Raw genomic sequence first — 27,615 nt, forward strand, 5'->3', positions numbered from 1 at the left:
GCATGACATAAATAAAGAAACTAACGCTATTATACGTACGGGCCTACCAGATATAGACGGGTGTCACTATAGCACAAAGGTCGTTAGGCGTCACTAGCAAATCAGAAAAAAAAAATAAAAGAAAAAAGAGACCCTTCTCATAGAAAAAGAGACATTTCTCATTGATTCAATTTGATTTGGTTTAATCAATTGGACTTTTTATTTTTTTTATACCTTATTTTTAATATTCTAAAATTTAATTAAAATATTTTAACATTCATTATGATATAATTTTTTTATATTATTAAAAATAATATAATATTATCTCTAATAAATTCGATTTTATTAATTTTTTTATTAAAATTAAATTAAATTGAAATAATCAAAATTTTTAAAAGTAAAAAATTGAATCAAATTAAAAAAATAAAAAATTAAATTAAAATTTTAAATTAATTTAGTTTGATAATTTTTTTATTTGAATATTTTATTTATAATTTGAAAATAATATACACAGTGATAATGTTTTAAATGAAGACGGCCATAACCAACAAGATTGCCATAATCTTTAAGACTATATTTAATTGTAATAAAATCAACAGCATAAATCTTAAATGGTCAAATTAATTAATGGCAAGAAATGACAATCCATGGTCTCTACAACTAATAATTGAAAGTACTGTCCTAATCACTATTATAATCCTTAAACTATGTTTTAATCGGCTCAGACAGTACGATTTATGATGATTAATTCAAATCGAAAAAATTGAATGAATTAAATTAATTTAAATTTTTAATTTATTTTTTTATTTATTATAATTAAATTGATTTTTTATTTTAAAAATTTTGATTATTTTAATTTAATTTTAATCAGAGAAAAATTGAAAAAAAAAATTGAATCGAATTGATTAATGATAATAATATATTATTTTTGATAATATAGAGATATTAGATAATAATTAAGATTGAAATATTTTAATTCAATTTTAGAATACTAAAAATAAAAATAAAGTGTAAAAAATAAAAAATTTATTAAAAAGTTTAACCGATCAAAATGAATCGAATCAAATCAAATTAGACCAATTCGATTTAAATTGATTTTTATTTAAAATCAATTCAGTTTTCACAAATAATATAATTTTGATTTTCAATTTAAACCAAACCGAACTGACCGAACACTCACCCTAAAATTATTTTGTTTTGAGCGGAATATTTTTTATTATAGTTTTAGTCAAATTTAAATCTTTTTTAAAAAATAATTTTTCAATATTTAGTTTTAAATTCAATTGTAAATCATGTTAAAATGTTATTAAAAAAATTTATGAATACTTTGGTATTAATTATGATTTAGTTGGTTTTAATATTAAAATAATGTAATTAGTTAATTGAATAATATTAAAGTAAATGGTTTTTTCATATAACTAAAAGATATAAGTTTTTTAAAAAAATAAATAATTAATTAATTGAGATGAGGTATTAAAAAAATATGTAGACTTTATCTACTTTTTAAATATACATATGGGAGAATATTCTTTTTTGCAATCAAGATGTTGAAACATAACTAGGTAGATAAAAAAAATAAATAAATAAAAAACCCATAAATAAGAAGAAAAAAAACAAAATAAAGGATATTTCTACAAAATAAAATTTATTAAAAATTATAAGTTAATATTTTATAATTACAGTTTTTTTTTTTTTTTTTTTGCCTGAGCTTTACAGTTACTAGGATATGGTTTGGTATTTTTCTGGAATCAGAAAATTTAAGAGATATAATTTGTATATGATTTGATAATATTGGGGCTCCAATAATTTTTGGTAAGGTGGTGGGATGGAAACTTATAAAAGCTAGCATTTTCTAATACGCACGAATGGAGCACTTGTTATTCAGGACAGACAAAGCAACCACTTGTCATTTGTTAAAGAAGTCGAAACAAGCAGCAACTACTGTTTTGTCTTTTTTAGGTCTCTCTCTCAATTCTCCATCTCTTGATTCGTATCATCCAACAGCATACTTGCATTTTCAAAGTGCCTAACCACACCAATCAAACTTGTTTCTCTTTTCCCTTTAATTTCATTCTTCCTAACTAACTGAAAAAAAAAAAAAACTAATAAGTCTAAAATACTAATTAAAGACTTATGTCCGCGAAAGTTTAATTTTCTTTCGCACCGAATCAGTCTATTAAAAAATAAAATTAAAGTATTCGATAGTATTTAAAAAAATAAATTAAATTATCCATTTCACTATTCGTCGATGACGTTTGTTATTTTAATTTACTATAATTTTATAGAATTAATAATAATTTAGGGATTGCAATGTGAAATTTATGTTAAATTTTAGATTTTCATTCATTAATTTAATAAAAAATTCTATACAGAGAAATAAAATCAGTCTAATGATTATTAGAATGATTAGTTCATAGTTAAAGTTTGATATAAACAAGTTGCTACATCCCAACTCAAAGGGATATAAAGCAAGAGGGTTTCGTTTTGTTTGATTTTAGTTGTCCCTTAAAGAAGAAAGTTTGAAGTGACATCGAAGCTATTTTCTGCTGTAAGGAAGAAAAAATGCAACTAAACTAAATAGATTCAATCAATGTAGTTTGTACGCGAAAAATAATTTATATTTGAAAAATCTTTTTTATAAAAAATCTTTTTTATCTAATTTTTCATTATTTAAGTGTAATTTAAAAAATAAAATATATTAAAATTTTATATAAAGATATTCTAATAAAATTTTTAATATACGGCTTTTCTCTTTTGAAAAGAGTAAATAGTTTTTATTAAAATGATTTATTTTTATTTTAATTAGAAAAATATTTTTCATTAATTAACTTTTTAAATATTAAAATGATTGATTTTCTATTTGAGAGGCTCCTCTTAGACATTGGTGGTGGCCGAAATACTCTAATTTAGTATAATCTATGGATTCTTTGTATGCCTAATTTTCATTTTGTTTAATTACATTACTATCATTTTCATGTTTCCATGTTAATTGGATGGCGGATTTGGTGGATTAACATAGTTTAGATTGAAATCATCAGTTAGTGCCTCATCTTTTTCCACTGGCCCAAGCTGGCGCTATTCACATTTTTTATTCTTTGGTCCGGTACTTTAGCAAACATGGAAAAATATTGTTAAGTCTAACTGTAAATATCTCATTCAATAGTTCTCTGACCAGCCTTCTCTCAAAGGCTATTTGGAAGCGAACTTGGACTCTTCATATTCATCCTCAACTTAAGATTTCTCTTCATGTTCCTCATGCTAGCGCCACTTAATTTATTAGCCATTCATTTTATAAACCAGATATTGTAGGAGTTTTAAGCTTTTCAATATGGCAGTATGGCGGAAGAGTTTTTGGAACTCATTTTCAAAATGAATTAAATCGTATATCTATTATCGAGGTTATTTCTCTTATTCTTTGAAATATATAAAAGATATGTAATAAATGAGTGTTTGAATTTATTTTCCTTTCCGCTTCATCTCATATTGCTCTAAACTACTAGGAACTTTAACAATATAGTATTTTTGCCGCTTCTCCATTCTACACTTTTCGATACTTACTTGGACATGATATCTGATTATCTCTTATTGATGAGAGTTTGAAATTTAATACTGATACGTTCTGAAAGAATTAATTTTCTTTGTTAACATTATTATAGTGGTTTGTAACACTATTATATTTTATTGGATGAAATGATTAAATATATTTAAAATTATTTTTTCTTCGATAGCGAAAACTTATATAGTACTTGAAACGCTTCATTTAATTTTGGCTAGAGACTTATATTCCTTTTTTTATTTTATAAATGTATAAATTTTATTTTAATATGGATAGAGTTTGATTTTTTATTATTTTCAGACATTATGATTATTATTACTATTATTACAGTTTTGTAATATCATCATTCATTTGAACTGAAGGATTGATAGAATAATGAATTATTGATATGATAGTCAAATTTTATTTAAAAAAAATATTTTGCAATGCGACTGATTGGTGTCTACTCGTCAGTAATTAATTTATTTTATGTAATTTTTTTTTTTTGGACAAGCATACATGCATTGATTTCCAGGTAAAAAAAAATATATTTATTCCTACTTATCCAAAAGACTAACGTCATTTTCTGTTTACCAAACTTGAATTGCGTCTCAGAATGAAAGGGTATAATTGAACATAATATCCAAGAAGCTTCTAGCTACTTGTTTTGTCATCTTCTAGGGAAAGCTAATTATTAATCTAACAGGCTGTAGATAGCAACAAAGTGCAAGAACGATGTGCTTTGTCGGGTGGCAGGTGTTAGACTCGACTCCTCTCCACCTCCTACCTAAAGACAAAAAAAGAGAAAAAAATGGAAAGAGGGACCCAGTTTTGATCTTTGCAGTAACCACAAACACATTGCTTCAAAAGCAGTTAGGCTTCCACACAGGCATTGATTTTGGAATCCCATTGCAATTCCTCATTTCTAAAAAATAATTAGTCTTATATGATAATACTCAGAAATCATGGCATTTAGTATAATAATATCCCTCTCTTTAATCCCTCTGTATTATTGAATTTGTTGCTGTGATTTTGAGAATTTGTGGGTTTCAATTGTAAACTTGAATTTTTATGAATTTATGGTTGATTGTGGATATTTTAGATTGAATGGGTGATGATAATGAATATTGTTTACAAGGATATCAAATTGTCTAGTTCGAGACACATTGAAATAGGCATCTTTTGGATCGGCGGACTAGTTTATAGGGAGGAGACGAGGATGAGGGGTGCAGTGGGATCACCGGACTACGGTGGTGGCGGAAGTAGTGGATGTTGAGTGAGTATGTTTCATGGTGGTTCTAGCTAAACAAGCTTCAAGTAGAACTTCCAATTTCCTTTTCCCAAATTTCTTGTTCATTTGGATTTTATAAGCTTAAATATTTTGAATTTCAGATTGATATTAGTTCCAAAGCTCACACTCTATGTCTATAAACATCAACCTGATTTGATTCGACTAAGAAAGAATCATTCGTATTCTTTGGCAATGAGGAGGAAGCATAAAGAGTAATTAAAACAAGAACTAGAAGGCAAAACCATAAAATGAAGGAGTTACAAAATAAACTCAAGTTCTAATAGATCTGAGCAAAAACACATAATAAGTATTAAAATTGCCCAAACCTTCCATGCCAGTTTGCTTTAGTTTCACTTTGCAGTTCAAACAGAACAGCCTATCCAATTTAAAAAAAGGATGCAGCAAACAGCAACTGCACATAGAGAGCGAGGGAGGGAACACAGTCCTCATCTAGACTCAAAATGAAGACAGGAATCCTATTTTCAACATTAGCTCAAAAATCACAAGTTTTACAATCCACAGCCAGACAAATAAACAATTTAAAGAAGCTACAAGGTAGTAGAACGGAGACCATTAAGTGATCTCATGTAGAAGCGACATGCGTCAGAAAAAGGGCAGAAGCTTCACCAACAGCCATTCGTTCTTCGTTCAGGGTCAAAATCATCTAAACTTATGCACTGGTGAAATCATGTTTAGGAACTACAACCAGAAAATTTATCATTCCCTTTCCTGAGTCCAGATCCTCACACTCTTGTCATTGCCAAGAGCACCAGATGCAATCATGTTCTGAGTGGGATGGCATGCTACTGATATAACAGTGTCAGTATGACCTTCCAATTTTTGAACTACTTTCCTGGTTTGAAGTTCCCACAAATATACACAATTATCTTCAGAACCACTGACAATGTACTTTCCATTTGTTATAGAAAAGGTGGATGATATGCAGAATTTCGAATTAGTATGTCCAGTGTATGTCTTCAGAAATTTCCCTGTGGAGAAATTCCAAAGCCTCTGCAGATATAAAACAACAGTCCAGATCCAGTTACAAGGAAAAAACTGAAAGCATTAAAAGAAGAGAATCTGGACAATTAAATATATGACTAAGTGATGGATAACAAGCAGCAATGAGTTATCAAAAAAAACTATGTTTTGGGTATTCTTCCTTGTGTACCAAATATCGAATGAATGCAAAGAACCAACTTGCCTATGCAAAAACAACTTAATCAAATAAAAGAAACAGAGTAGAACCAAACTAAATGAGTATGATGTCTGCCAGATTATTCACACAAATTATGTTAGGAAAGAGCTCACAAGTAGCTATATTACATTTCAACATGGTAGCTCTAAAGCAAAAGCCAATATACTCCACTTCATAAAACCATGAAATCAGTTCAACAAATACACAGATAAAGATGGGGTGTCAAGGGAGCTCACATATCTAAGGTTTAAAACATTGCATATTACCCGCACCAGTCACTTGTGATAGGGAAAAAAAAAAAATCATAGCCCAGAAGCAACACACCACATAGGAGTTACCAACTGATAAACTTTCTAGACTTCATAGATTCAGAAAGTTTCCATTTAACATAAATGATATCAAAACACGAAACTCAAAAGCAACACTTGTGAGTTGAGCAGCCCAAAATATCTGTCTTGGAAGACAAAAAAGCCACTGCTGATGATGAAGTAGCAACTGTAAGAGATGGCTAATAGTTCCAACAACATGATGCCAGGAAGAAGTGGAAATATGCAAATTTAGCCTTAACATAAACCTCATAACTCCATTTTCAAAAAAGAAAAAAGAAAAATCAATTTTTCTGCTTTACATAGACTAATAAGACTGGCTGAATTTAGCAGGTGAATCTCTCAAAATTCCTAATTTAAATTTCAATTCACCGAGTTCCACAGCAACACGAGCCATTCCAACTCTCAACAAAATTTAAGCTTTAAGTTTTTCTATTCACAACAAAAAAGCTGAAACTTCGCATACAATTTAAAGGCACAGCTATTGACCAACTTCTAGCAAATAAATTCATAAAAATAAATGAAAAAATAAAAAAAAATTGAGATAAAATTCTGCTTACCAAAGTGTTATCCAAGGTGCCAACAAGAATAAACTTGCCATTGGGCGAAAACTTGACATATGAAACAGGCGGATTCTCGTCATCTATCAAAGTCTTAATACAATGGCCAGTCCCAGCATCCCAAATCCTACACAACCCATCATAACTACTCGAAACAATAAGCGAACCATCCCTATTGAAATCCACAGCTGTAACAGGATCAGAATGCGCCGGAAGCACCTTCAAACACTTGCCGCTCTTCACATCCCAGATCCTAACCGTCTCATCAAAAGAACCCGAGACGATCATGTTGGATTGCGGATTAAAGTTGACACAGAAGACATAATTAGTATGGCCTTGGAGAGTTTTGATCTGGGAGCCGGTGGTGACGTCCCAGAGGCGAATGGTCTTGTCGTCGGAAGCAGAGACAAGGAAACGGGAGTCGGAAGAGAAGGCAACATCGGAGACGCCTTGCTCGTGGCCTTGAAATTCATGGAGAGGAGTAAGAGGAGAAGTAGGAGGATTGGAGGGGGAAAGGGAATAGGTCCTGAGGGTTTTGTCAGCGGAGGAGGAAGCGAGAAAGCGGCCGTCGGAAGAGAATTTGACGGCTGAGAGAGCACGCTTGTGGCCCGTTAGAGTTTGGGTTAGATGGTAGGGTTTGAAGGATTCGGCTGGGTCTGTTGTCGACATTGTTCTAGAATTTCGGACAATTACTGGCTTGCGGATGCGGGTTTATGTAAGCTTGCTGCTCACAGAAAAGATGGTGTTAGGAGTAGAGACGATTTCCACGCTTTGCTTAAATGGGCTACTCAATTCAAAAGTCCAATCTAATTAAAATTTTAAATTTTAGGAAAAATTAATTTTTAATCCTTACTAACATAATTAATATATTTTTTTTATTTTAAAATTTAACACTCTAATTTTAAAATTTAATTTCATTAAAATTAGAGATTTTCCATCTAATAATTATCTAATTTGATAAAAAACAGGAGACTAAACATTCTTGAAAGGTGCCACTTCCTGGATTTACTTACCTTCAACCAAACAAAAGTGTAGCATTTAATAGTTTATCCAACTACTTCTCATTTGCGCTCGACGTCCCCTCCCTGATCCTGAAATGGGGAAAAATCAACAAAATCTGCACCTAGCACCTTCTTTACTTTGAAAATTCTCCTATGCTACTCCTTATATGTACAACTGGTGGGGGGAAAAAGTTAAAAAATAGCACAGAAGGATAATACATCTACACAAATTAACTTTGGTGTTAGAACTGCAGGTTACAAAAGAGATTGTGCCCTGCAGTATCAAATGAAGGAACGCAGGAAATGTTCGAGTCACTAAGGAGCTCAGTGTGCTGACAACATATGGTTTGAGCTTCACAAGCAACCTTGGTTTGTTCCACCATGATTCATCACTGTTTGGCTAGCAGTCATTCCAGCACTAGGACTCCCATATGGATGTTGCGAACTGTTGTTTCGTTTCTCTAGTTCCACTAGAAAATGAAGTTGATGGGCAGCCTTCGCTAAAAGGGGAAGCCCCAAGTTCTCAACTCTGGGCATGAAGTGCGCAAATTTTGGGGATGCTTAATAGGTACACCAAGCCAGGATTCTGGCCTGACACCAATCCAACAGTCAGTACTCTTCCTCAACCTCAGATGTGGCGGAGGAGATTGATCATGAGATAGCATGTAATGAGAATTATGGTGCTCTTCCCTGCAAAAAGTATTACCAGTATCCAAAGGGCTCCTAGAAAATGACCTGGACCCAAAATCTTGATAGTTTTGGAAGGTGCATGATCTAGAAAATGAATTATCAGTACACTGATTATGTCCGGTGGGAGCACATCTGCCACAAGCAGAAACCAAGGATTGCTTCTTATCTGAAATCCCCAGTTGGGGCATCATCGTCCAATCTTCAATTATTATTCCATTTTTAGCCGCAATGTCCATCAAAATTTTCTTTTCAAGTCCTAATCCCATGAGTAAATTCCACAGGTTTCTCTGCGCTTCTCGTTGGTTATGGATGATTTGATCCCTCATAGCCATTTCAAATTGAAGTTCGGTATTAGTCATTCCCTACATTAAGGTGAGGTAATTGTTAACTCTAACAGAAGATTTGCAAAATCAATAAACCATAGTTATAGGATACAAAATCCATGTTTATATTACTCATAATTATAATCCCAAAGTATAAAACACATTTTTGATCATGACAGTTTAAAGTCATAATGGTAATTGGGAAGGAAAAACAACATTAGAAAAAGAAAAATGTCTTGACAAGAGCAAATATTTATGTGTGCTTGGTTCAAAATATTAATAAGCTCTTGGTCATATCTCATAGTTAGCCACATAAACATTTCCCCTAGACTGATAATATTTGCAACCTACACCAGTTTTAAAGTGACATTTGGAGTTTTGGAGCTAAAAGATTGAATTAAAAAAGAAAGCTATTCATCATTTTAAAATTCATGATTAAAACATGTTTAAATTTAACTATCAACTTCTAAAACCCTCCAACTAACATATTTAAGAAAGTTCTTTGTCTTTTCCTAAAGAGTAGCTCCAAGTGTCCAACAAGAATGCTAGATAGAGACCTTATATTACACTATGATATAACTAACAAATCCTATTTTCACAACAATTGATTCCTGAATAGCATTTACTCACCAGAAGCCTGTATTGACTGAGAATCCGCAAGTAGGTTTTATTCCCATCCTTACTAATGGCTTTATCAATCATATCTTGCAGTTGGCATCTATGCTTCTCATTTTCTTCAATTTCCTACAGAAAAAATAGATTAGTTAAATTCAGGACATGATCAAGGACCAAAAAAATATGGATCCTATTAGCCCAGTTGATGTTCCTTACCATGATTTTAAATAACCGGCCATTATTTCAAGATTTTCTAAGGAACTGTTACCATTAAGGAAGTTGTTTCACGGCGATAAAAAATTGTGTCGGTAACTGCCGTTATGACCGTTACATAATGGTCACAACCATTATTGGCCGCAACTTACCGGCCATAAAAGCTATTACCGTCATTTGATGGGTAGAAATCTTTAGAATTGCTGCAAGAGACCACTTGAAATCTTGCGTATGAATTATTGAAGGTAGAAGACACTTTTTGCTTCACATTTGAAGCTTTCCACTTTCCTTCCAAGTTAAAATTTACCTTTTTTTTCTCTGAAATTTGCTATTAATCAATTTCTCTAGAAATTCTTATGTTGAAGAGCCCAAATCATCCAAGATACTAAGCGGTTTTGAAGTACTATTGAGCAAAAAGTTAGTTCTTATTATTTCTCAACAATTTTTAGATATTTTTAATCATATTTTAGTGAATGCATAAATAAAAATAATTAGAAATTAGAATATTAGATAACTTATATTAAAAATTAGAACATAAGTTTTTATTATTTTTTCAATAAATTTTTAGATATTTTTGAATCATTTTTTAGTGAATGCATAATTAAAAATAATTACAAGTTAGAATGTTAGAATAAAAATGTAGGACTTTAGAAGTTTAGAATTATAACTTAATATCATTAAAACTAATTATTAAATGAGTTTTATACTCTTATAAGTTATAATAAATGATAACTAAATAAAGTATAAAATATAAATATAAAATTTATAAGATTAAAAATTTATGAAAAATAGGTGGTAAGTATAAAAAAAATATAACTTTAAATTAATATTATAAGTTATAGAAAGTAAATATGTTAATATAGGAAGTAAATATTGATAGATGGGTCAGTTACTTAATCTTAGGGATTGTATAATCATAGGCTTGATTTTCCTTCCTGTTTAGTTACCGTCTCTCATGTATAAATAGATTGTAATCTCTATTGTGATATACAATAAATATTATCTTTCTACATGGTATCAGAGCCTTTCTCGTAGAGATTTTTTTTCTTTTTTCTCTCTCATAAAGTTTTAAAATTTTTTTGGAGACTTAGGGCTCCGTTCATTTGGGTTATCCATAAAGGGTAACATTTGGATCTCACCATCGCTGGAGTTGCCACACCGACCCCTTGTCAGATTTGAGGTTTGTTTGCCATTCGGGTGTTGGGTGGAGGTGTTTTTATTTGGTACTGTTCACGGTACTGTTCATCGGCACTGTTCACGGATTACTGTTCACGTGGTACTGTTCACGTGGTACTGTTCACGCCGGGTACTGTTTTCTGATTCTGTGTTTCTTTTGTTGCTATCGTTTTGGGTTGGTTGTCCTTATGGCTGAAATTAAAACCACCACCGTAACTGATGTGATTCCTATGATGACTAAAATCACGGAACACAAATTGAATAGATCTTCCGATCAGGAAATTTTGATATCTGCAGATGAGTATGCACAATTCATCCAATACCAGGCATCTATAAAATCCTCTAATTCCTCCTCTATCACTGCAATTGCCGAGTCAGGTAACTCTACTGCATGTCTTGTGTCTTCATCCTCCAAATGGGTTATTGATTCTGATACTACCGATCATATGTCAGGTAATTCTACCCTTTTGTCCAATCTTGAGTCTCATACATCGCCTTCTTATGTTACTCTTGCTAATGACACTAAATCGTCTGTCATGGGTTCTGGTCATGTCAACTTAACCTCTTCTCTTTATGTATCCTCTGTGTTATGTCTCCCTAAGTTCGCATTTAATTTGCTTTCCGTGAGTAAACTCACTCGTGCATTTAATTGTTGTGTCTCATTCTTTCCTGATCACTGTGTTTTTCAGGATCTTTCAACGAAGCAGATTATTGGTAGAGGAAGTGAGTCAGAGGGTATTTACGTCTTGGATCAGCAACTACCTCGATCTCTGGTATGCTCCACGAGTTTAACACCTTTTGATGTTCATTGTCGTTTAGGGCATCCTTCTCTCTCGGTTTTGAAGAAGTTATATCCACAGTTTCATTCTTTGTCTATTCTAGATTGTGAGTCTTGTCAATTTGCCAAACATCATCGTTTACCTACACTGTCTCGAGTCAATAAATGGGTTTCGTCTCCCTTTGAGTTAGTCCATTCAGATGTTTGGGGTCCTTGTCCTGTTGTGTCTAAGTCTGGCTTTAAGTATTTTGTTACTTTTGTTGATGATTTCTCTCGTACTACTTGGTTATTTTTAATGAAGAGTCGTTCAGAATTATTTTCTATTTTTTGTGCATTTTATGCTGAAATCCAAACCCAATTCAATACTTCCATCCGTATATTGCAAAGTGATAATGCTAAAGAGTATCTCTCTGAGGAATTTCAATCTTATTTGTTACAAAAAGGGATTCTTCATCAGTCCTCTTGTGTTGCCACTCCTTCACAAAATGGAGTTGCTGAAAGAAAAAATCGACATCTTCTTGAAGTAGCCAGAGCCCTCTTATTCCAAATGAAGGTACCTAAATGTTTTTGGGCTCATGCTGTATCCACTGCTTGTTTTTTGATCAATCGCATGCCTTCCTCCGTCCTTCATGGTGATATCCCTTATAAAATTTTATTTTCCACTAAATCTTTGTTTCCTATTGAGCCACATATCTTTGGTTGTACTTGCTTTGTTCGTGATGTTCGTCCACAGGTTACTAAATTGGATCCCAAATCACTCAAATGTGTCTTCCTTGGCTACTCTCGACGTCAGAAAGGGTATCATTGTTTTTTCTCCTTATCTGAATCGGTATCTTGTGTCTGCGGATGTAACATTCTTTGAGTCCACTCCGTTTTTTTCGCCATCATCTGTTTATAACACCCAGGAGGAGGAAGATGACCTCTTGTTATACACTGTTCGCTCTTTGTCTCCTCAAACTACTCCTACACCTTTCGCTCATGTGCCAGGTCGCCCTCCCATCTTTTATGTGTATTCCAGACGCTTAGAGGACTCTGACTCCGTTTCGCTACCCGCTTCTTCGTCGACCGGTCCTGCTCCTACTGATCCTTCATTGTCTGATTTGGATTTGCCCATTGCTCTTCGCAAAGGTAAACGTACTTGCACTTATCCTATTTCATCTTGTGTCTCTTATGATCAATTATCCTCCTCTTCTCGTTGTTTTGTCACTGCTTTAGATTCTATTTCAATTCCCAAAACTGTTATTGAGGCTTTGTCCCATCCTGGTTGGCGTGCTGCAATGGAAGAGGAAATGATAGCCCTTGACACTAATGGTACTTAGGAGTTGATGTCCTTGCCCCCAGGAAAGCGGGCTATTGGGTGCAAATGGGTGTTTGCAGTTAAAGTAAATCCTAATGGATCTATTGCTCGCCTCAAGGCCCGTTTAGTGGCCAAAGGTTATGCACAAACTTATGGAGTTGACTATTCTGATACATTCTCCCCAGTTGCCAAGCTCGCATCTGTCCGATTGTTTATTTCCTTGGCGGCTACTCATGATTGGCCTTTGCATCAACTGGATATTAAAAATGCTTTTCTTCATGGTGATCTTCAGGAGGAGGTTTATATTGAGCAACCACCTGGTTTTGTTGCTCAGGGGGAGTCAGGTAAGGTTTGTAGACTTCGAAAATCGCTTTATGGCTTGAAACAGAGTCCTCGGGCATGGTTTGGCAGGTTTAGTGAGGTGGTCCAACAGTTTGGAATGAAGATGAGTAAGTGTGATTACTCAGTGTTTTATAGAAATTCTGATAGTGGAGTAATTCTGCTTGTAGTATATGTGGATGATATCGTTATCACAGGAAGTGACATTGCTGGCATCACATCCCTAAAAGAATTTCTTAAAACACAGTTTCATACAAAGGATTTGGGTTCCTTGAAATATTTCTTGGGAATCGAAGTTATGCGGTGTAAGAAAGGCATCTTCTTGTCTCAAAGAAAATATGTTCTTGATTTGTTGGCAGAAACAGGAAAATTGGGTGCTAAGCCTTGTAGTGCCCCAATGACCCCTAACCTTCAACTTACCATAGAAGACAGTGAGCCATTTGCAGATCCTGGAAGGTATAGAAGATTAGTTGGCAAGCTGAATTATTTGACGGTGACTCGTCCTGATATTGCATATTCAGTGAGTGTGGTAAGTCAGTTTATGTCTTCTCCTACTGTTGCCCAATGGGATGCTCTGGGACAGATTTTTTGTTACCTTAAAGGGGCCCCAGGGCGAGGCCTATTCTATGGTAACCATGGGCACTCAAATATTGAATGCTTTTGTGATGCTGATTGGGCAGGCTCGAAAGTTGATAGGAGGTCAATTACTGGGTATTGTGTTTTTGTGGGAGGTAACTTGGTCTCATGGAAAAGTAAGAAGCAAAATGTGGTCTCCCGTTCTAGTGCTGAATCTAAATATCGAGCTATGGCACAAGCCGTTTGTGAAATTTTGTGGGTACGTCAACTGTTAGAAGAAGTTGGGTTCACAAATTCGGTGCCTGCTAAGTTGTGGTGTGATAATCAAGCAGCTATCCACATTGCCTCCAATCCAGTATTTCACGAGAGGACTAAACACATCGAGATTGATTGTTATTTTGTTCGTGAAAAGGTCCAACAAAAGATAATATCAACAGGACACATCCGAACTGGAGAACAATTAGGAGATCTTTTCACTAAAGCTCTAAATGGGACTCGAGTTGATTATATATGTAACAAGTTGGGCATGATTAACATTTATTATCCAACTTGAGGGGGAATGTTATAAGTTATAGAAAGTAAATATGTTAATATAGGAAGTAAATATTGATAGATGGGTCAGTTACTTAATCTTAGGGATTGTATAATCATAGGCTTGATTTTCTTTCCTATTTAGTTACCGTCTCTCATGTATAAATAGGTTGTAATCTCTACTGTAATATACAACAAATCTTATCTTTCTACAATTAAAATATAATTTTTTCAAATATTTTAACTTATTTTACATAACGTAAATACTGAATGTTCGTTCTAGTGGTAATTGAAGTTAGTTATTATGTATGATGTTTAAAAACTATAAATTTTGTGTTATTAGATATATTTGTACTTATAATTAAGTTATATAACTTTTGATTATATTTTTAAATATTTGCTTAATTTCATGAACTTTACAAATTTTTCAAAAATATTTGCATAGCAACAGTTCATTACCATTATATTATAACCATTACAAATCTATTTCCATTACTCATAACCATGACCACAAACACGGCCACAACCATGATTTGAAACCATGTTCCTTACGGAGGGAGGGGTAAGGAACAGTGCATAGTTATATATGCCCCACATGATGTGGTACATCACCAGTACAAGCAGAGACTTCACCTTTTGATAATTGATGCCAACCTCATCATTGTCACGAATGTTATCAAGGATGATTTGTCGCCTTGCTCTCAGAACCCCTACAACTGCTCCTTCCTTTTCAATAGCCCATGACAAAAAGAAAAGAAATGTTAAAAAAAACAAATTTTTTTCATTGTTAGAATGAATTGCAAATTAGAGAAGGCATCTACAATTGTTCCTTCTTGACAGCCTGTGACAGAAAATATATACTATCAAACAATTCATGGAATATTTCATTCCCATATCTCCTCCATATGAACGAATTCCATCTTTCAAAAGTGAAGGGAAAGGGAAGTTTCAAATAACAATTGCTAAAACTAGGGGAGAGAGTAAGAGGGATACACATCAAGCATCTACATCCCATGTTGCCTAGCTAATATCATAGACTATATTTAAAGAACTATTGTATTAAACACTTGGAAAAAAACTAAATTCAAGCACATATAACCCTAAGTAAATTAAAGCACTAATTCTTGTCCATGCCCTAGATATTGCCATGTGATTGAATGATGCTAGCAAAACCATACCTGTCGTTTTGCAATTGCATCATCAAGATGTTGGAGTTCAATGCGGTTACGACGATTAATTTCCTCAAGTTCAAATACTGCCTTCTGTAAGTTTATACGTTCCTGGACATTTTCACTGGTTTCGCAGCTTAAAATATTCAACCATGAAAGCTCATCATCTACAGTTTTTTCAGCAGGTTTTACACTTAGTTGGGATTCCTTTTCAGCCAGTTCTTTTCTCAAACGGCAAACCTCAATCTGTACAATTTTCTGGATCAGAATTAACATCCTGACTGAATAACACAATTAAATTACATGCAACAACTGACCTGAAGACTCTCAATCATCTTTTGGTAATTTGACACATGGGTATCAATCGTGCCAACATTTTTCTGGGGATAAAATAAAGGAATATTCAAATTTTGATGAGCCAGTAGATACTTTTTGATTGTGCAAGAAAACATCAACAGAAGAAAAAAAGGAGAAGATAATGAAGACAAAATGCATAACATTTAATTAAGAATAAACAGGTTCCCTCTTTTGCAAGAGAGGAAGGCCAACACTCCAACCTTACATTTGACAACCATATTAACAGGCTACCAGAAGAGTGAAGAGAACATGCAGAGAGCAAAGGATGATCCATGAAGCACATGAGAAAAGGATAGAATATATATAAATTTTCTCTGAAAGGAACTATATTCATGCAAAGGCAAGTTTGGTTGAATTATATAAAAAAAACAAATAGCCTTCCATCCTGCACAATCTGAAGGGTTCTTATTAACCATTTTCCAGGATAAACATAATCTCACCTGAATATGCATCTTTATTTCCTTTGCTCGGTCAGCATACATCAAGGTATTTATGGTATGATGATACTGACTGTTTGCAGGGGATATTGTAGCAACCATGACAGTCTGAGAATTACCACTCAAACCATCTTTAAGTATACGTGTTAGCTTGCTGTAAAATACTGACATTAGCTACACTAGGTGAAAAACTTTTATGGTCCCCTTTAGCAAAAAATAAAAATGTAAAGAAAGATACCTATTGCGGTAAGGGACATAAGCAAGACCCTTCTTTTGTTGTTTCCCTAAGGCATTAATGCAGTTTGCTAAAGCAAGAAGGGAACGGTTAATATTAGCTCCATCCCTTAGCCTTTGACCTCCACTATTTGTCTCAGAAGCTCTTTCACTGCCAGCAAGATCCACAAGTGCAAGTTTCCCTCGTATAACTTGATTTCTATACTTGATTCTCTGCTTTCTTTTCACAATTATCTCTAAAACGGCATGTGATCTGGATAAATAAGAAATATTTTATCTTAGAAAAAGGTGACATGGAACAGAAGTGGCTAAATGTGAAATAATTTTCAAATGCTGATTGCTGAAACAGTAATAGCACCACTGTTGATGGAATATGTAAATGCCACTGCAGTAATTGAGCAACTTTTCCTCTCACAGTTAAAACTGTAAACCTTAGCCTTTATGAATGATTACTCTTTAAATATACAGATAAAAAAGAAATCAGAGTTTGCAATACCAAAGATTTGATAACGATGCATATAATTGAATATACTCGTTAAAAGGCATTAACATTCATATGCGACAAAACTATAGTAGTAGGAATCAGAAAGTTAATCATAAGAACAAACATACTATTGAAAAAGGATAATTACAAACCGAGATGACGTTGCATTAGCCTCTGTACTCTCTGTTTTCCGCCTGTTATTTCCTAAGGTCAATAACTCAAGAATCTTATCAGCTGAATGAACCTGAGAAAACAGAAAATATCATCAAGAACTGATAAGCATCAGACCCTACTGCACTATGGAAATATCCAAGGCCAAGAAACAAAAAAAAAAAAGGCCCTACTTACTTGTGGAAAACAGTTCTCTATTTTTCATTTACCATTTTCTATTTTCTAAGAAAACTTCAGTATTCATGTTTCATTTTTCATAGAAAAGAAATAAAAAGATGGAAAACAAGTTCACCTGCTATCACTCCCATGTCTTTAACTCATCAAATCATTAATTCATACAACTAAGCTTGCAATTTTATTGACTAGATAGTAGGTGTAATCTAAAGCATGCAAAACTCGCCTAATCATTGCAAAGAAGCATATGAATCCAACGGCTCCAATTGAAAAGAAGGAAGAAAATGAACCTTGATACGCCTCAATCCAACAACAATTATTCCCTGCTCTGGATCCTCTCGAAGTTCCAAATGACCTGATGATTTTTCAAGCAAATCATAGATAACCTAAATTTACAATAAAAAGTTAATAAGCTGATAAAAAAGAATAAGGTAAGCGTCCATAAATTTTATACATTGAAAAAGAACACCTACCTCATTGTAGACTTCAAGGTAGGAACAAGAGACTTCAAAATCATTAGAGCTCTTATGTTTATTGATAAGATCAAAAATTGTACGCAAACTGAGAACCATAAGCCCAGGATCTTCTTTGGTCCCAACCATTGTATACGTTTTACCACTGAAAAATTTTAAAGCAATAGAAGGCGCACGCAGTTATATATCTTAAAAGCATATGAAACAAAGATATTCCATCATCTACAATACCAGAAATTGAACATAGATAAACACTCGTCCACACTCCCATTTAATGATTGACTAAAGATTCTGACATGTCATTTTTTTTCCCACTTATTGAGAAGATGAAGGACATAACAAGGAGATTTCAAAATGACAACAAACATCCAAAGGCCTATCATTGCTACCACATTGGAATTCAGCAGCATATTAAAAATATTAACCATGAAGTTTGCAAAGGAAAGGTTGGATACTTATGAAAATGCAAAAGCTGTAATCTCTTTCAATACCTTCCAGTTGAACCATAGGCAAAGACAGTGGCATTTAGACCTTGAACAACCCCAGAGATTATAGAAGATATGCTTCTCTTATAGACTTCCTGGACACAAAAATTAAGTTAAATGAATCATAAAACAAATCTTTTTATTTGACATTTGCTTTTAAGTAAAAATACCAAAAGGTTTCATTTTATATAATTTACAAATTTAAATAACAACAAATGATGAAATGTTATATACCAAATTTGCAGAATGAGGACCAAAGGCGTGATCGAAACAAAATGTCTTCTGTTTGGTTCGATTCTGTATCTTATCGAGGTAGTCCTTTGACAGGTCAGGATCCAGAATAATCACCTCCTACAAAAAAATCACAGTTTCCACATAATTTTTTTTTAACAAAGAAAGAAATAAAATTAAAAAAACAGGCAGACCTTGTTGTCATTAACACGAACGGTGTTGCCACGTTCTCTCTCCGTTAAAGGTCTGCACTTGACAGCAACCTGAAACGAAACGACAAAAAATACTGTAACCCAAAATAATTTACTATACGGAAGTCCCATTTGGAGTGTACAAAGCACCAACCGAGAGGGTTGTGGTTCTCTCGATAGCTGGAGCTCTGATGCTAGTCATTATTCAAACACCATTAAACCATGAATTGAAAAATCTGGAGCTCGCATAACCAGCTTGAAAATCCAAACAAGTCAAAACGAAAATGTGTGTACAGCTTCCTATCCAAAAACCAGAGCACTAAATGATGCCAGACAAGAGAAGCTTCAAATCATTCCCTGAGAAAACACATTCCAAATTAACAGAAGTAAGAACACATTTTCTCGGGTTTTACAACTCAAATTGCACCAAAATCCATTATAAAAAAAAGAAAACAGAGTCTGCAGTGGACGATGAGAGACGTAAAAACAAGAAGCGAAATCGAAGCACGCGTCTTTCTGGAGGGGAAAGAGTAATAAGAAATTATGGAAATCTTAGAGAGAGAGAGAGAGAGAGAGAGAGAGAGAGGGTGGGGACTGATACGGTGGTTGGTGATGTATAGTTGTTGTAGTGTAGTGTGTGAGTGTGACTGTATGGGGCGGGTGACGACGAAGGAGACGGAGGAGCAAGTTAAATCTTAAACCATTGTCTGCGGAAACGGGGAAAAGAAAAATAATCATTAAAATTCATTCTCGTACTTATTGAGATGTTTAATTTTAATTTTTTTATTTAAATTAATTTTTATACAGTATCCATATTAGTTTAAAAATTTTTAATTTAAGTTAAGTTCAATGAAAAATTAAAAAATTTTCAAGTTAAATTTATTAACTGAACATGAAAATAAGAAATTTAATTTCTTTTCATTTTTTCCTTGCATATACAACAAGGGAAGATTATGAAAAGGTTTTGCTACCAACCAAAATTGAATCTTAGGAAGCTCAGATTTAACAGAAAATCTTATAATATTCTTATAAAAAAAAACTATAATCTAAACTGATCTAATTGGAATACGTAGTTATATTATGGGATGATGATAATATTAATTAGGATGAAGTTGGGTGTGCTATCACATCTGAGGAGTAAATAAGAGATGAGCCATGAGAGCCCACACACCAACTTCTTATAAAAAGTTTGGGTATTAGGAGCAACCAAATTTCTCTCTAAAACCTGAAAATTAGGGTTCTTACCACTCTCCATCATTACACAAGAAACCCAACGGCCACCGATTGGTGATTGCCATTGTTTCATCTTTTATAAGCTATTATAAATTAAGAAAAATGCAAAAAAAAAAAAAGGAGTGCACAAACACCCACTCCTCTTGATGTGGCTATTCACCAAATGAATATAGAAAGTGGGGTTTTTTTTATTTTTTATTTTTTGATAAATGAACCAATTAATATATTTTTGTAATATTATTCATAGGTTGATTTTCATTATCAATGTAAAATATTCGAATATTAAATTGTCTTTAGTGTTTTAAAACAAACAAAAAAAATCCCTCTACTGTATCTATGATGTTCTAAATGAATTTCCAGTTTACACATATATAGCTAATTTATAACAATTAATTCATTTTTATTCCTTTTTAAATATTTCTTTTATGTTTGCCGTTTGAGCAAAGTAAAATACTTTCCTTTTACTCTCTTCCTAATTTTCATGTAGTAATTGCATTTAAATAAAGTTGAGAGGAATGAGATTTTATTTTTTCAATTTTTAATCTCTATTTAAAAAAATTATATATAGGTATAATTATTTTTTGAGAATTATATTGAAAAGACTAAAAAAAATCTTTTTTTAAGGAAAAAGGAAAATGATGGGACATGAGTATGATTTTCATTTTCTAACTCCAACTTATATATACATACATATATATTTATATATATATTTTCTTGAGGTTTATCCAAACATTTAGCTCAATTTCAAATGAAATTAAATAAAAATATTTCTTTAGGCTTATACAAATATTTTTGGTGAAACAAGCACATCCTCAAACCCCATTCCTTCTCTCTCTCCATTTAAAATTTATAAATTTGGAGAAATAATCAGCCACCCAAAGTGAACATTGTATGAGCAATGAAGGGAACAGAACGGTACATATGATGAGACAATATTGTATGTCATCAACGAGGATGCAGCCGAACATTTCACATGCTTTGCATTTGCATATACTACAAAAATATATGACTAAAATTAGCATCTGCTTCCAGCTTTTCTCAAAAAATACCAATAATACTTGTCTATAAACATGATAATAGCTGTTCAATTTCCATGCCTCAAACTTAGAAAGCTGCCATTTTAGTACAGCTATTTATCTCCATGCTTTCAAATATTCACATGGCTTTATATACAGGCAGTATTGGTATTTTAAATATTTGAAACCTTTTTTCTTCAAGCAATGGATAGCTCCATGCTCGTTTTTGCATGAGACTTCTTCTTCCTCGTCTTCATTAAACCTTTGATCTCCGTCCAAATCCAAGCGTATCTATGAAATTTATTTTTCAAGGCAAATTTCTTGAGAGAATCACAGTACTCGATTGTGATCGACCTCCCAACTTCCATAGCACCAGGATTACAAGGGGTTGAGAGTTAAACGCACTAAATTCACACTTGTAAACACTTCAAGGCACATAGGCCTGAAAAAATCAAACTGAAATAAACTGATACAACTTTTAAAAGATCAATTGATTGTTTATTGCACAAACCCTATAACTGAACCGAACCGAAATCAAACCGAGAATCTATCACCAGATAAGATAAATTTCTCTCCTATTTAATTAAGAAAATCTAAACTAAAACTTGCCATCCCAATAAACCATTAGAAATGAGTTATCCATCATGTATTGTTCACTGTTCCACCTCCAATTAATCCCAAAAGAATATTTTGGCCAGACAGATGAGATCACATTTTCATTGGCGAGTATGATACAAATAAATTGGCCACACTGCAACATTATTCCTAAGCTGAAAGAAATTCAACTGCCCAAAATACCCTTCGCATCTTATCCATAATTAATTTGCATCTATAACTGGCAAATACATTCCTACAATTCAAACTCCCATCCTTCAAGAGAGAGATTAAGGCCACAGTGAGAAACCAAACTACATCATAGGGAGTGATGCAGAGAATTGGATGGGACTTCATCAAACTCCAATAGTAAAAAAAAGAAGCATGTATTCAGTCAATGTTGGCTCAGCCTACGCTTCTTAGCCAACCTTCTCTCCCGCTCACGACGCTCCTCTTCCTCTATCAGGCGGAGTTGCTCCTCGTCCTCCTTCTTTGCAATTTTTGCACTAATATTGCAATGCAAAAATACAAGAACAAGGTCAGTTGAACAAATTGACAGAACAACCGAGGAAATAGATCCAACATGATAAAAACAGTTAAGAAAAACTTTTGGTAGTAAAATTTTGAGACAAAAAAAAAAGCACTACTAATTAACAGAATACAAAGGATCTTGTTACCTTCTTCTCTCTTCCCTCATGATATCATCAAAGTTTGCCTCCATCATACAATCATCATCGTCGTCGTCATCATACCGATCAGCATACCTTTTGGTACTGCAGAGAAAAAAAGGAATCTCTTATATAAGAAAATAACTTGCTATATTTCAATCAGATTAGTTAAAGCAGTAAAACAATTAATTTGATCTCTGGCATGCGCTCAAATCAAGATCACTTTGTATGATGGTCAAAGCATAAAGTTCAGTTTTAGTTAAGAGTTCATATACTAATTGCAGAAGGAACCAATTTCCAGTTGAAATAATTTTTAATAAGACCAGGCAGGAAATGAAAAAACCTGCAAATTTTGGTTCCTATTTTTACATGCAGCATTTGCCCTTTTTCAAGGAGTTCTGTAACATTCCCACTAGTGTTATTAAAGAATTATATAAATGAAACAACACAAGCTCCCGTGCTCAAAATTGTAAAAGTTATCAAGAAAAAATAATGCTGGATGCTTTAGGCTGGCTTATTCAGACTCATAAATAAGGTCAAATCAACTCAAATTCATTGCCAAATCAAATGTGAACTGCAATGCAGAACAAGACCTTCCCACTAGTGTTATTAAAGAATTATATAAATGAAACAACACAAGCTCCCGTGCTCAAAATTGTAAAAGTTATCAAGAAAAAATAATGCTGGATGCTTTAGGCTGGCTTATTCAGACTCATAAATAAGGTCAAATCAACTCAAATTCATTGCCAAATCAAAAGTGAACTGCAATGCAGAACAAGACCTTCACCCGTATGTGGCCATAAAGAAAAGATTTAAGCTCCTGACTGAATGAGATGCATTTCCGATTCATTGTCAGAAAATTCAATTTAGCTTCCAAAGTTCTAATATGAACAATCATTTAACCACTAAAGTACAAAAGCATGTCAAGACAAAATGGGGCGATGGAAAAGAAAAGGCCTTACTTGAACATTTGTCTAATCATGTCAAGAGCCTTTGAATCCTCATCATCTTCAACATAAGAAAACGGTCTGGCAGGCTTTTTCTTTGGACGGTTATTTTGCAATGCTGCACGGGATGACAGTTGCTTGTCTGGCTTATTTATCTGACCATTTTTCAGAAGTAAAAGATAAGACAATTTTTCACAACGATTCACATTGTCCCTAACTATGAAAAATTGAGTATATGCCTAAACCTGTGGTTTTTTTGCAGGAGCCACTGGCTTATTTGGCATTGTTACACTTTTTTTGGGTTCAGGTAATGCCCGTTTCTGTTCAACTTTTTGCCTTGGAACAGAAGATTGCATCTTTGGAGCAGGAGGTTTATGTGAAGCAGGAAGGATTGATTTTGCAACTGGTGCAAAGGATTTCTTCTCCATAGTGCTAAGAGGCATTTTTGGAGGCAATCCTTTTGACCCTGTGGGCCGGCCAGGCCCAGACCCATTGTTGCTACCAAGCTGCCTTCTCGAATCCATTGTTGTTGAAGCTGGTTTGCTGGAAGAAACTGACCTATGCAACCCCAATTTAGAATGCATTTGGCCATTCATAGGAATTGGTTTCCTTTCTTCACGACTGCCTCTGACACTGCTACCTGATGGCTGTTTACTCTTCTGTGGCACTTGTGCAGATCGTGCCTCTTGAACATCAGCAAAAATCCTGTATAAGTTTTCTTAATAAAAATAGCTTGTATTAAGCACCAACAACCAGATTTGAGTACTAAAGCAGAAATTTACCAGATTTTGGAGCAGTGACAGTTTGAGGTATTGACTGTTTGGAAGGGGCTGGAAGTTCTGCATCATCAGACAACAGAAAGGAGTAATCTCTTGTATCCTTAAGTTTCTGCACTTTCGTTTTTAGCTGCACATATAAGAAAACTCATGATCCTTTACCATAACAGCTCAGAATTCTTTCCACAGCTATAGCTAGAGTTAACATTTGCTCCCCCACTTACTGCACCCACCCCAAGCACCACAGAGAGAGAAGAGAGAGAAAAGAAGGAAAGAGCATCAAGAGGAGATAATAAATAAGGAGCTACTCAGAATACCTCATTTTTGACTTTGGGTAGTGGCTGATGAACTCCATTCTTTGAACCTGTGCCAGTTGAAGAAGAGGTCTTTTTTTCCTGGAGCAGCAGCAAGACCATCAAAATAGAATCTAATATAAAATCAACGTTTGCAGTTCAGCACTATCACTAAGCAAATGTTCTCAGGGTGACTATCTAATTCTATAACCACAGTTCTGGGAAAGGTCTAGGAAATAACACCATAGGGATAGAGAACAGCCATCAAACTATTGCTCACATGATGCATTGCCATTGATAACTTTCAGCGGAGAAAGAATTTAATTTCTCTAGATCCTCTCTTCTCATTATCTCAAACCACAAGTCTGTAATTCTTGATTCATTTATTCAGAGTAATAAGGCAAAAAATAATTTCCCCCCAAAAGATTTATTAAATTATAAGGATCTTCTTCCCACCCTTGAAGAAAGGGGTTGCATGTAGCTTGCTTCAGTAGGCTAGTCAATGTAGAAAGCTCTATTTATAAATTGCAAAACCAAAGAGACCTCCGTCATTTTCCCATTCCATAAATATAAGGCATGCTCATAAGCAAGTAAGAGAGTGAGATAGGATTATATGATAGTATATGCATTCATATTTACACCAAACAGTTCAAGAAACATACATGATGGGAATTTGTAACTCTGGATGCCAAATGTGGGTTTTCTAGGAATGACTTGCTTTCTTGAATTACTCTTTGGGCAATAACTGGCTGAGAAGGACCAAAGAATGATCCATAACTGCAGAAAGGCATGAAAATGAAATATGAAACAAACCATTAATCATTCATATACGAGGACTACATTAAAGATAATTGCAACTATTTAAAAATCAGAATATAAAACAGAATTTCAATGGAATTTATGTCATTAATCTATAAAGAAATATGAAACCTCTAACCAGAGGCATTAGGAGTGACCAAGTTACCTGTTCATGCTCACATCAAATAATGCGTAAACAGTGCATTCACTGACTTGACAAATCTAGCAATATTCATAAATGGTTTTCTAGCCCAATTTCAAATCATGCAGTTTAAATAGGAATTGATGGATTGAATAGTGTAAAGAGTTTTCCCCCAATTAGCATAGCTACAAGCTACAATAAAATTGAAACCAAGTCATTGCACTCAACTGCAAATTCAATTTACATCTATTACTTAAGCAATAAATTTATGCATGGACATCTATCAAGTATACATTCTAAGCTGCATTTTACTAAGGAATTATCTGCGGCGCAGCTAATTCGTGCATCTAATTCCTGCATGTAATACTGGTTTAAGAAAAAAGAAAGTCATTAATTATCTTCAAATTTTTTGTTGCTAGGGTGTAGCTGCGGTTCTATGTTTACTGTAGATCATAACTCATGATATCATCAATTGTCTCCTTGTGCAGAAAGGAACATGTTCCATCAAAATAAGTGAGAATAGCAAGCTGGTTGTCATTAAGAAAACAGTACATCACTCACTTATCAGAAGGAACTTTTTTCTTTATATCATGGGACTTAGAAACAGCAGTAGAACCATTTTCCCTTTGCATTTTCTTCCTTATTCTCTCTTTAATTCGTGCCCTTAATTCAAGATACTCAAGTTCCTCTGCAGTTGGCTTTCTCTCTTCTTCCTCCTCATATTCCTCTTCCTCGCCTTCTTCCCCTTGTTCATATCCTTCCTCCTCATATTCATCATAATCTTCAATATCCTGCATAAAAACCACTCTTATGACCTAACGAATTATTAAAGGACAAAAACCATTCAAATGGCAAGCATTATGTAGATTGGCTTACATCTCTTTCATATCCCCGCATGGCAGCTTATTATCTCCACTTCAATCAATGCAGAATTGCTCCTTACAACTATTGGATGCCTGAAACGTAAAAACAAATTATTCTAACAGAAAATAGAAAAATTCAAAGCGTCAAATTATATTGAGTGAAAACATACTCGGATAATTTCAACAACACTTGCCAGAAAGTTGTCCATTTAGGAGAAGAAAAAAATTATATCGATAAAGAACATAGATCAAAATACGGCCCTTTTTCTCCAAATTCGGCAAATTGCTTGGTTTTAATTAGAAAATGAATCCCACAAAAGAATTCCAGAATTGAACACAAAAATAAAGAAATTACGGAGGAAATTAAATGGAAAATTAATAGAAAATTTATTCAACGAGAAACTGGACAAGATATTAGTTTAAACATTGAAAAATAACATCGAAATAAAAAAAAAAATCTGAAGTAATTCTCCACATTGATTTGGAGCAGAAAAGTCACGAACCCTAAATGTGTTTAAAAAGGAAAATATTTTATCAATGTCGATGAGAAAAAGAGATCAATAATTAAAGAAAACGAAGAATCGACTAATTTTACAATCAAAACAAAATTAAAAAATTCACAAACCGATCAGAAATTTCGTCAATTACCTCAAATTCTATCCAGATTCGATGAAGTGAAATACAAATTGAGCGGATCTTCGACCGCGAAACAAGACGCAGAGCTCGAATGGGACGGAAACGAACCCACACACAAAGCGAGAGAGCAGAACAATATCTTAGATCTATATGGCAAAGAGACGGCGACTAAGGCGAAGAAGGCTTGCGCGATTAGGTTCTCGGGGATAAAGAGGCGCAACGGAAGGACCCAGAGACAAATGAGACTTGTGCTAACGTGCGCTGAGTTGTGCGTTGAGCACCCCACTTCACTTTTCGCTTCGGGGTTTATATAGTTTCTACCCTAATTTATTAATGAAATTTACAATAATTTATATTAAATTAAAAATAAATAAATTGATAAATATTCATAAAATTGACTTTCTTATTATTTATTTAAATCAAGAAATCAAAATATTTAGTTCAAATATCTTTTATTTTAAATTAAATTAAACAACTGTTTTGAAAATAAATTAATTTATAACAGATTAATTAAGGTTTCATTCATTTACATTGTGATTTTTTATTTAGTAAAAAAAATACATAAGTTATTCAACTGTTAACTTTGGGTATTTTATTATTTTATTTTATCATATTACGTCTTTAAAATTAAAAAAAAATAAATTAAAAATTACAAATATTGATTTTCTTTCTTACCATCTGATTATATATCAAATCTTTTTTAATTGTTTTCTATGGCTTTTAAAAAATTCTTTTTTATTGATGTTCTCTATGATTATTCGGTTTTATGTAATTAAAACTCTACTTTATTACATAAAAATTAATTTAGTATTTGT

The 27,615-nt window shown here is 33.4% G+C and overlaps 3 protein-coding genes across 5 annotated transcripts; all 3 read right to left on the reverse strand.

Annotated features, from left to right (window-relative positions):
• Nucleotides 1-5,062: 5,062 nt before the first annotated feature.
• On the reverse strand, nt 5,063-7,671 carry LOC110628301 (COMPASS-like H3K4 histone methylase component WDR5A). Its single transcript, XM_021774908.2, has 2 exons — nt 6,890-7,671; nt 5,063-5,816 (listed from the first exon to the last, which is right to left on the reverse strand). The coding sequence occupies exons 1-2, from the start codon at nt 7,556-7,558 to the stop codon at nt 5,523-5,525; spliced, it is 963 nt and encodes a 320-aa protein (XP_021630600.1). The 5' UTR covers nt 7,559-7,671; the 3' UTR covers nt 5,063-5,522.
• A 236-nt stretch (nt 7,672-7,907) lies between these two features.
• On the reverse strand, nt 7,908-19,557 carry LOC110628300 (kinesin-like protein KIN-8B). The gene is made up of 14 exons (XM_021774907.2): nt 18,989-19,557; nt 18,838-18,906; nt 18,647-18,763; nt 18,419-18,507; nt 17,928-18,072; nt 17,745-17,840; nt 17,262-17,353; nt 16,630-16,878; nt 16,395-16,545; nt 15,915-15,977; nt 15,607-15,843; nt 15,062-15,154; nt 9,534-9,647; nt 7,908-8,942 (listed from the first exon to the last, which is right to left on the reverse strand). The coding sequence occupies exons 1-14, from the start codon at nt 19,034-19,036 to the stop codon at nt 8,391-8,393; spliced, it is 2,115 nt and encodes a 704-aa protein (XP_021630599.1). The 5' UTR covers nt 19,037-19,557; the 3' UTR covers nt 7,908-8,390.
• A 2,120-nt stretch (nt 19,558-21,677) lies between these two features.
• On the reverse strand, nt 21,678-27,101 carry LOC110628284 (protein spt2). Of its 3 annotated transcripts, none has more exons than XM_021774884.2 (10): nt 26,813-27,101; nt 26,178-26,257; nt 25,863-26,092; nt 25,024-25,138; nt 24,386-24,463; nt 24,075-24,198; nt 23,538-23,977; nt 23,308-23,447; nt 22,355-22,450; nt 21,678-22,183 (listed from the first exon to the last, which is right to left on the reverse strand). In XM_021774884.2, the coding sequence occupies exons 2-10, from the start codon at nt 26,196-26,198 to the stop codon at nt 22,072-22,074; spliced, it is 1,356 nt and encodes a 451-aa protein (XP_021630576.1). In that variant the 5' UTR covers nt 26,199-26,257; nt 26,813-27,101; the 3' UTR covers nt 21,678-22,071. The 3 variants fall into 3 exon arrangements, with proteins under 3 accessions (XP_021630576.1, XP_043804912.1, XP_043804913.1); XM_043948977.1 differs by having other exon boundaries at nt 26,178-26,236; nt 26,813-27,078; XM_043948978.1 differs by lacking the exon at nt 26,813-27,101 and adding an exon at nt 26,283-26,757 and having other exon boundaries at nt 26,178-26,240.
• Nucleotides 27,102-27,615: the final 514 nt, after the last annotated feature.

The sequence above is a fragment of the Manihot esculenta genome, chromosome 12 (assembly GCF_001659605.2).
Source record: "Manihot esculenta cultivar AM560-2 chromosome 12, M.esculenta_v8, whole genome shotgun sequence".
Taxonomy (NCBI): Eukaryota; Viridiplantae; Streptophyta; class Magnoliopsida; order Malpighiales; family Euphorbiaceae; genus Manihot; species Manihot esculenta.

What these genes read in the sequence shown, in the direction of transcription:
- LOC110628300 (XM_021774907.2), bottom strand. Translation starts at nt 19,036, where the DNA reads ATGACTAGCATCAGAGCTCCAGCTATCGAGAGAACCACAACCCTCTCG. An exon ending in TATGTCCCTTACCGCAATAG is followed by an intron (nt 16,546 to 16,629) that starts GTATCTTTCTTT and finishes AGTATTTTACAG; the next exon opens with CAAGCTAACACGTATACTTA. An exon ending in TTGGCATCAATTATCAAAAG is followed by an intron (nt 9,648 to 15,061) that starts GTGAAGTCTCTG and finishes TTTTTTCTGTAG; the next exon opens with GAAATTGAAGAAAATGAGAA.
- LOC110628301 (XM_021774908.2), bottom strand. Translation starts at nt 7,558, where the DNA reads ATGTCGACAACAGACCCAGCCGAATCCTTCAAACCCTACCATCTAACC. An exon ending in GCACCTTGGATAACACTTTG is followed by an intron (nt 5,817 to 6,889) that starts GTAAGCAGAATT and finishes TTATATCTGCAG; the next exon opens with AGGCTTTGGAATTTCTCCAC.
- LOC110628284 (XM_021774884.2), bottom strand. Translation starts at nt 26,198, where the DNA reads ATGCGGGGATATGAAAGAGAT. An exon ending in TGCGGGGATATGAAAGAGAT is followed by an intron (nt 26,093 to 26,177) that starts GTAAGCCAATCT and finishes GTTTTTATGCAG; the next exon opens with GATATTGAAGATTATGATGA. An exon ending in CTCCTGCAAAAAAACCACAG is followed by an intron (nt 23,448 to 23,537) that starts GTTTAGGCATAT and finishes AAAAATGGTCAG; the next exon opens with ATAAATAAGCCAGACAAGCA.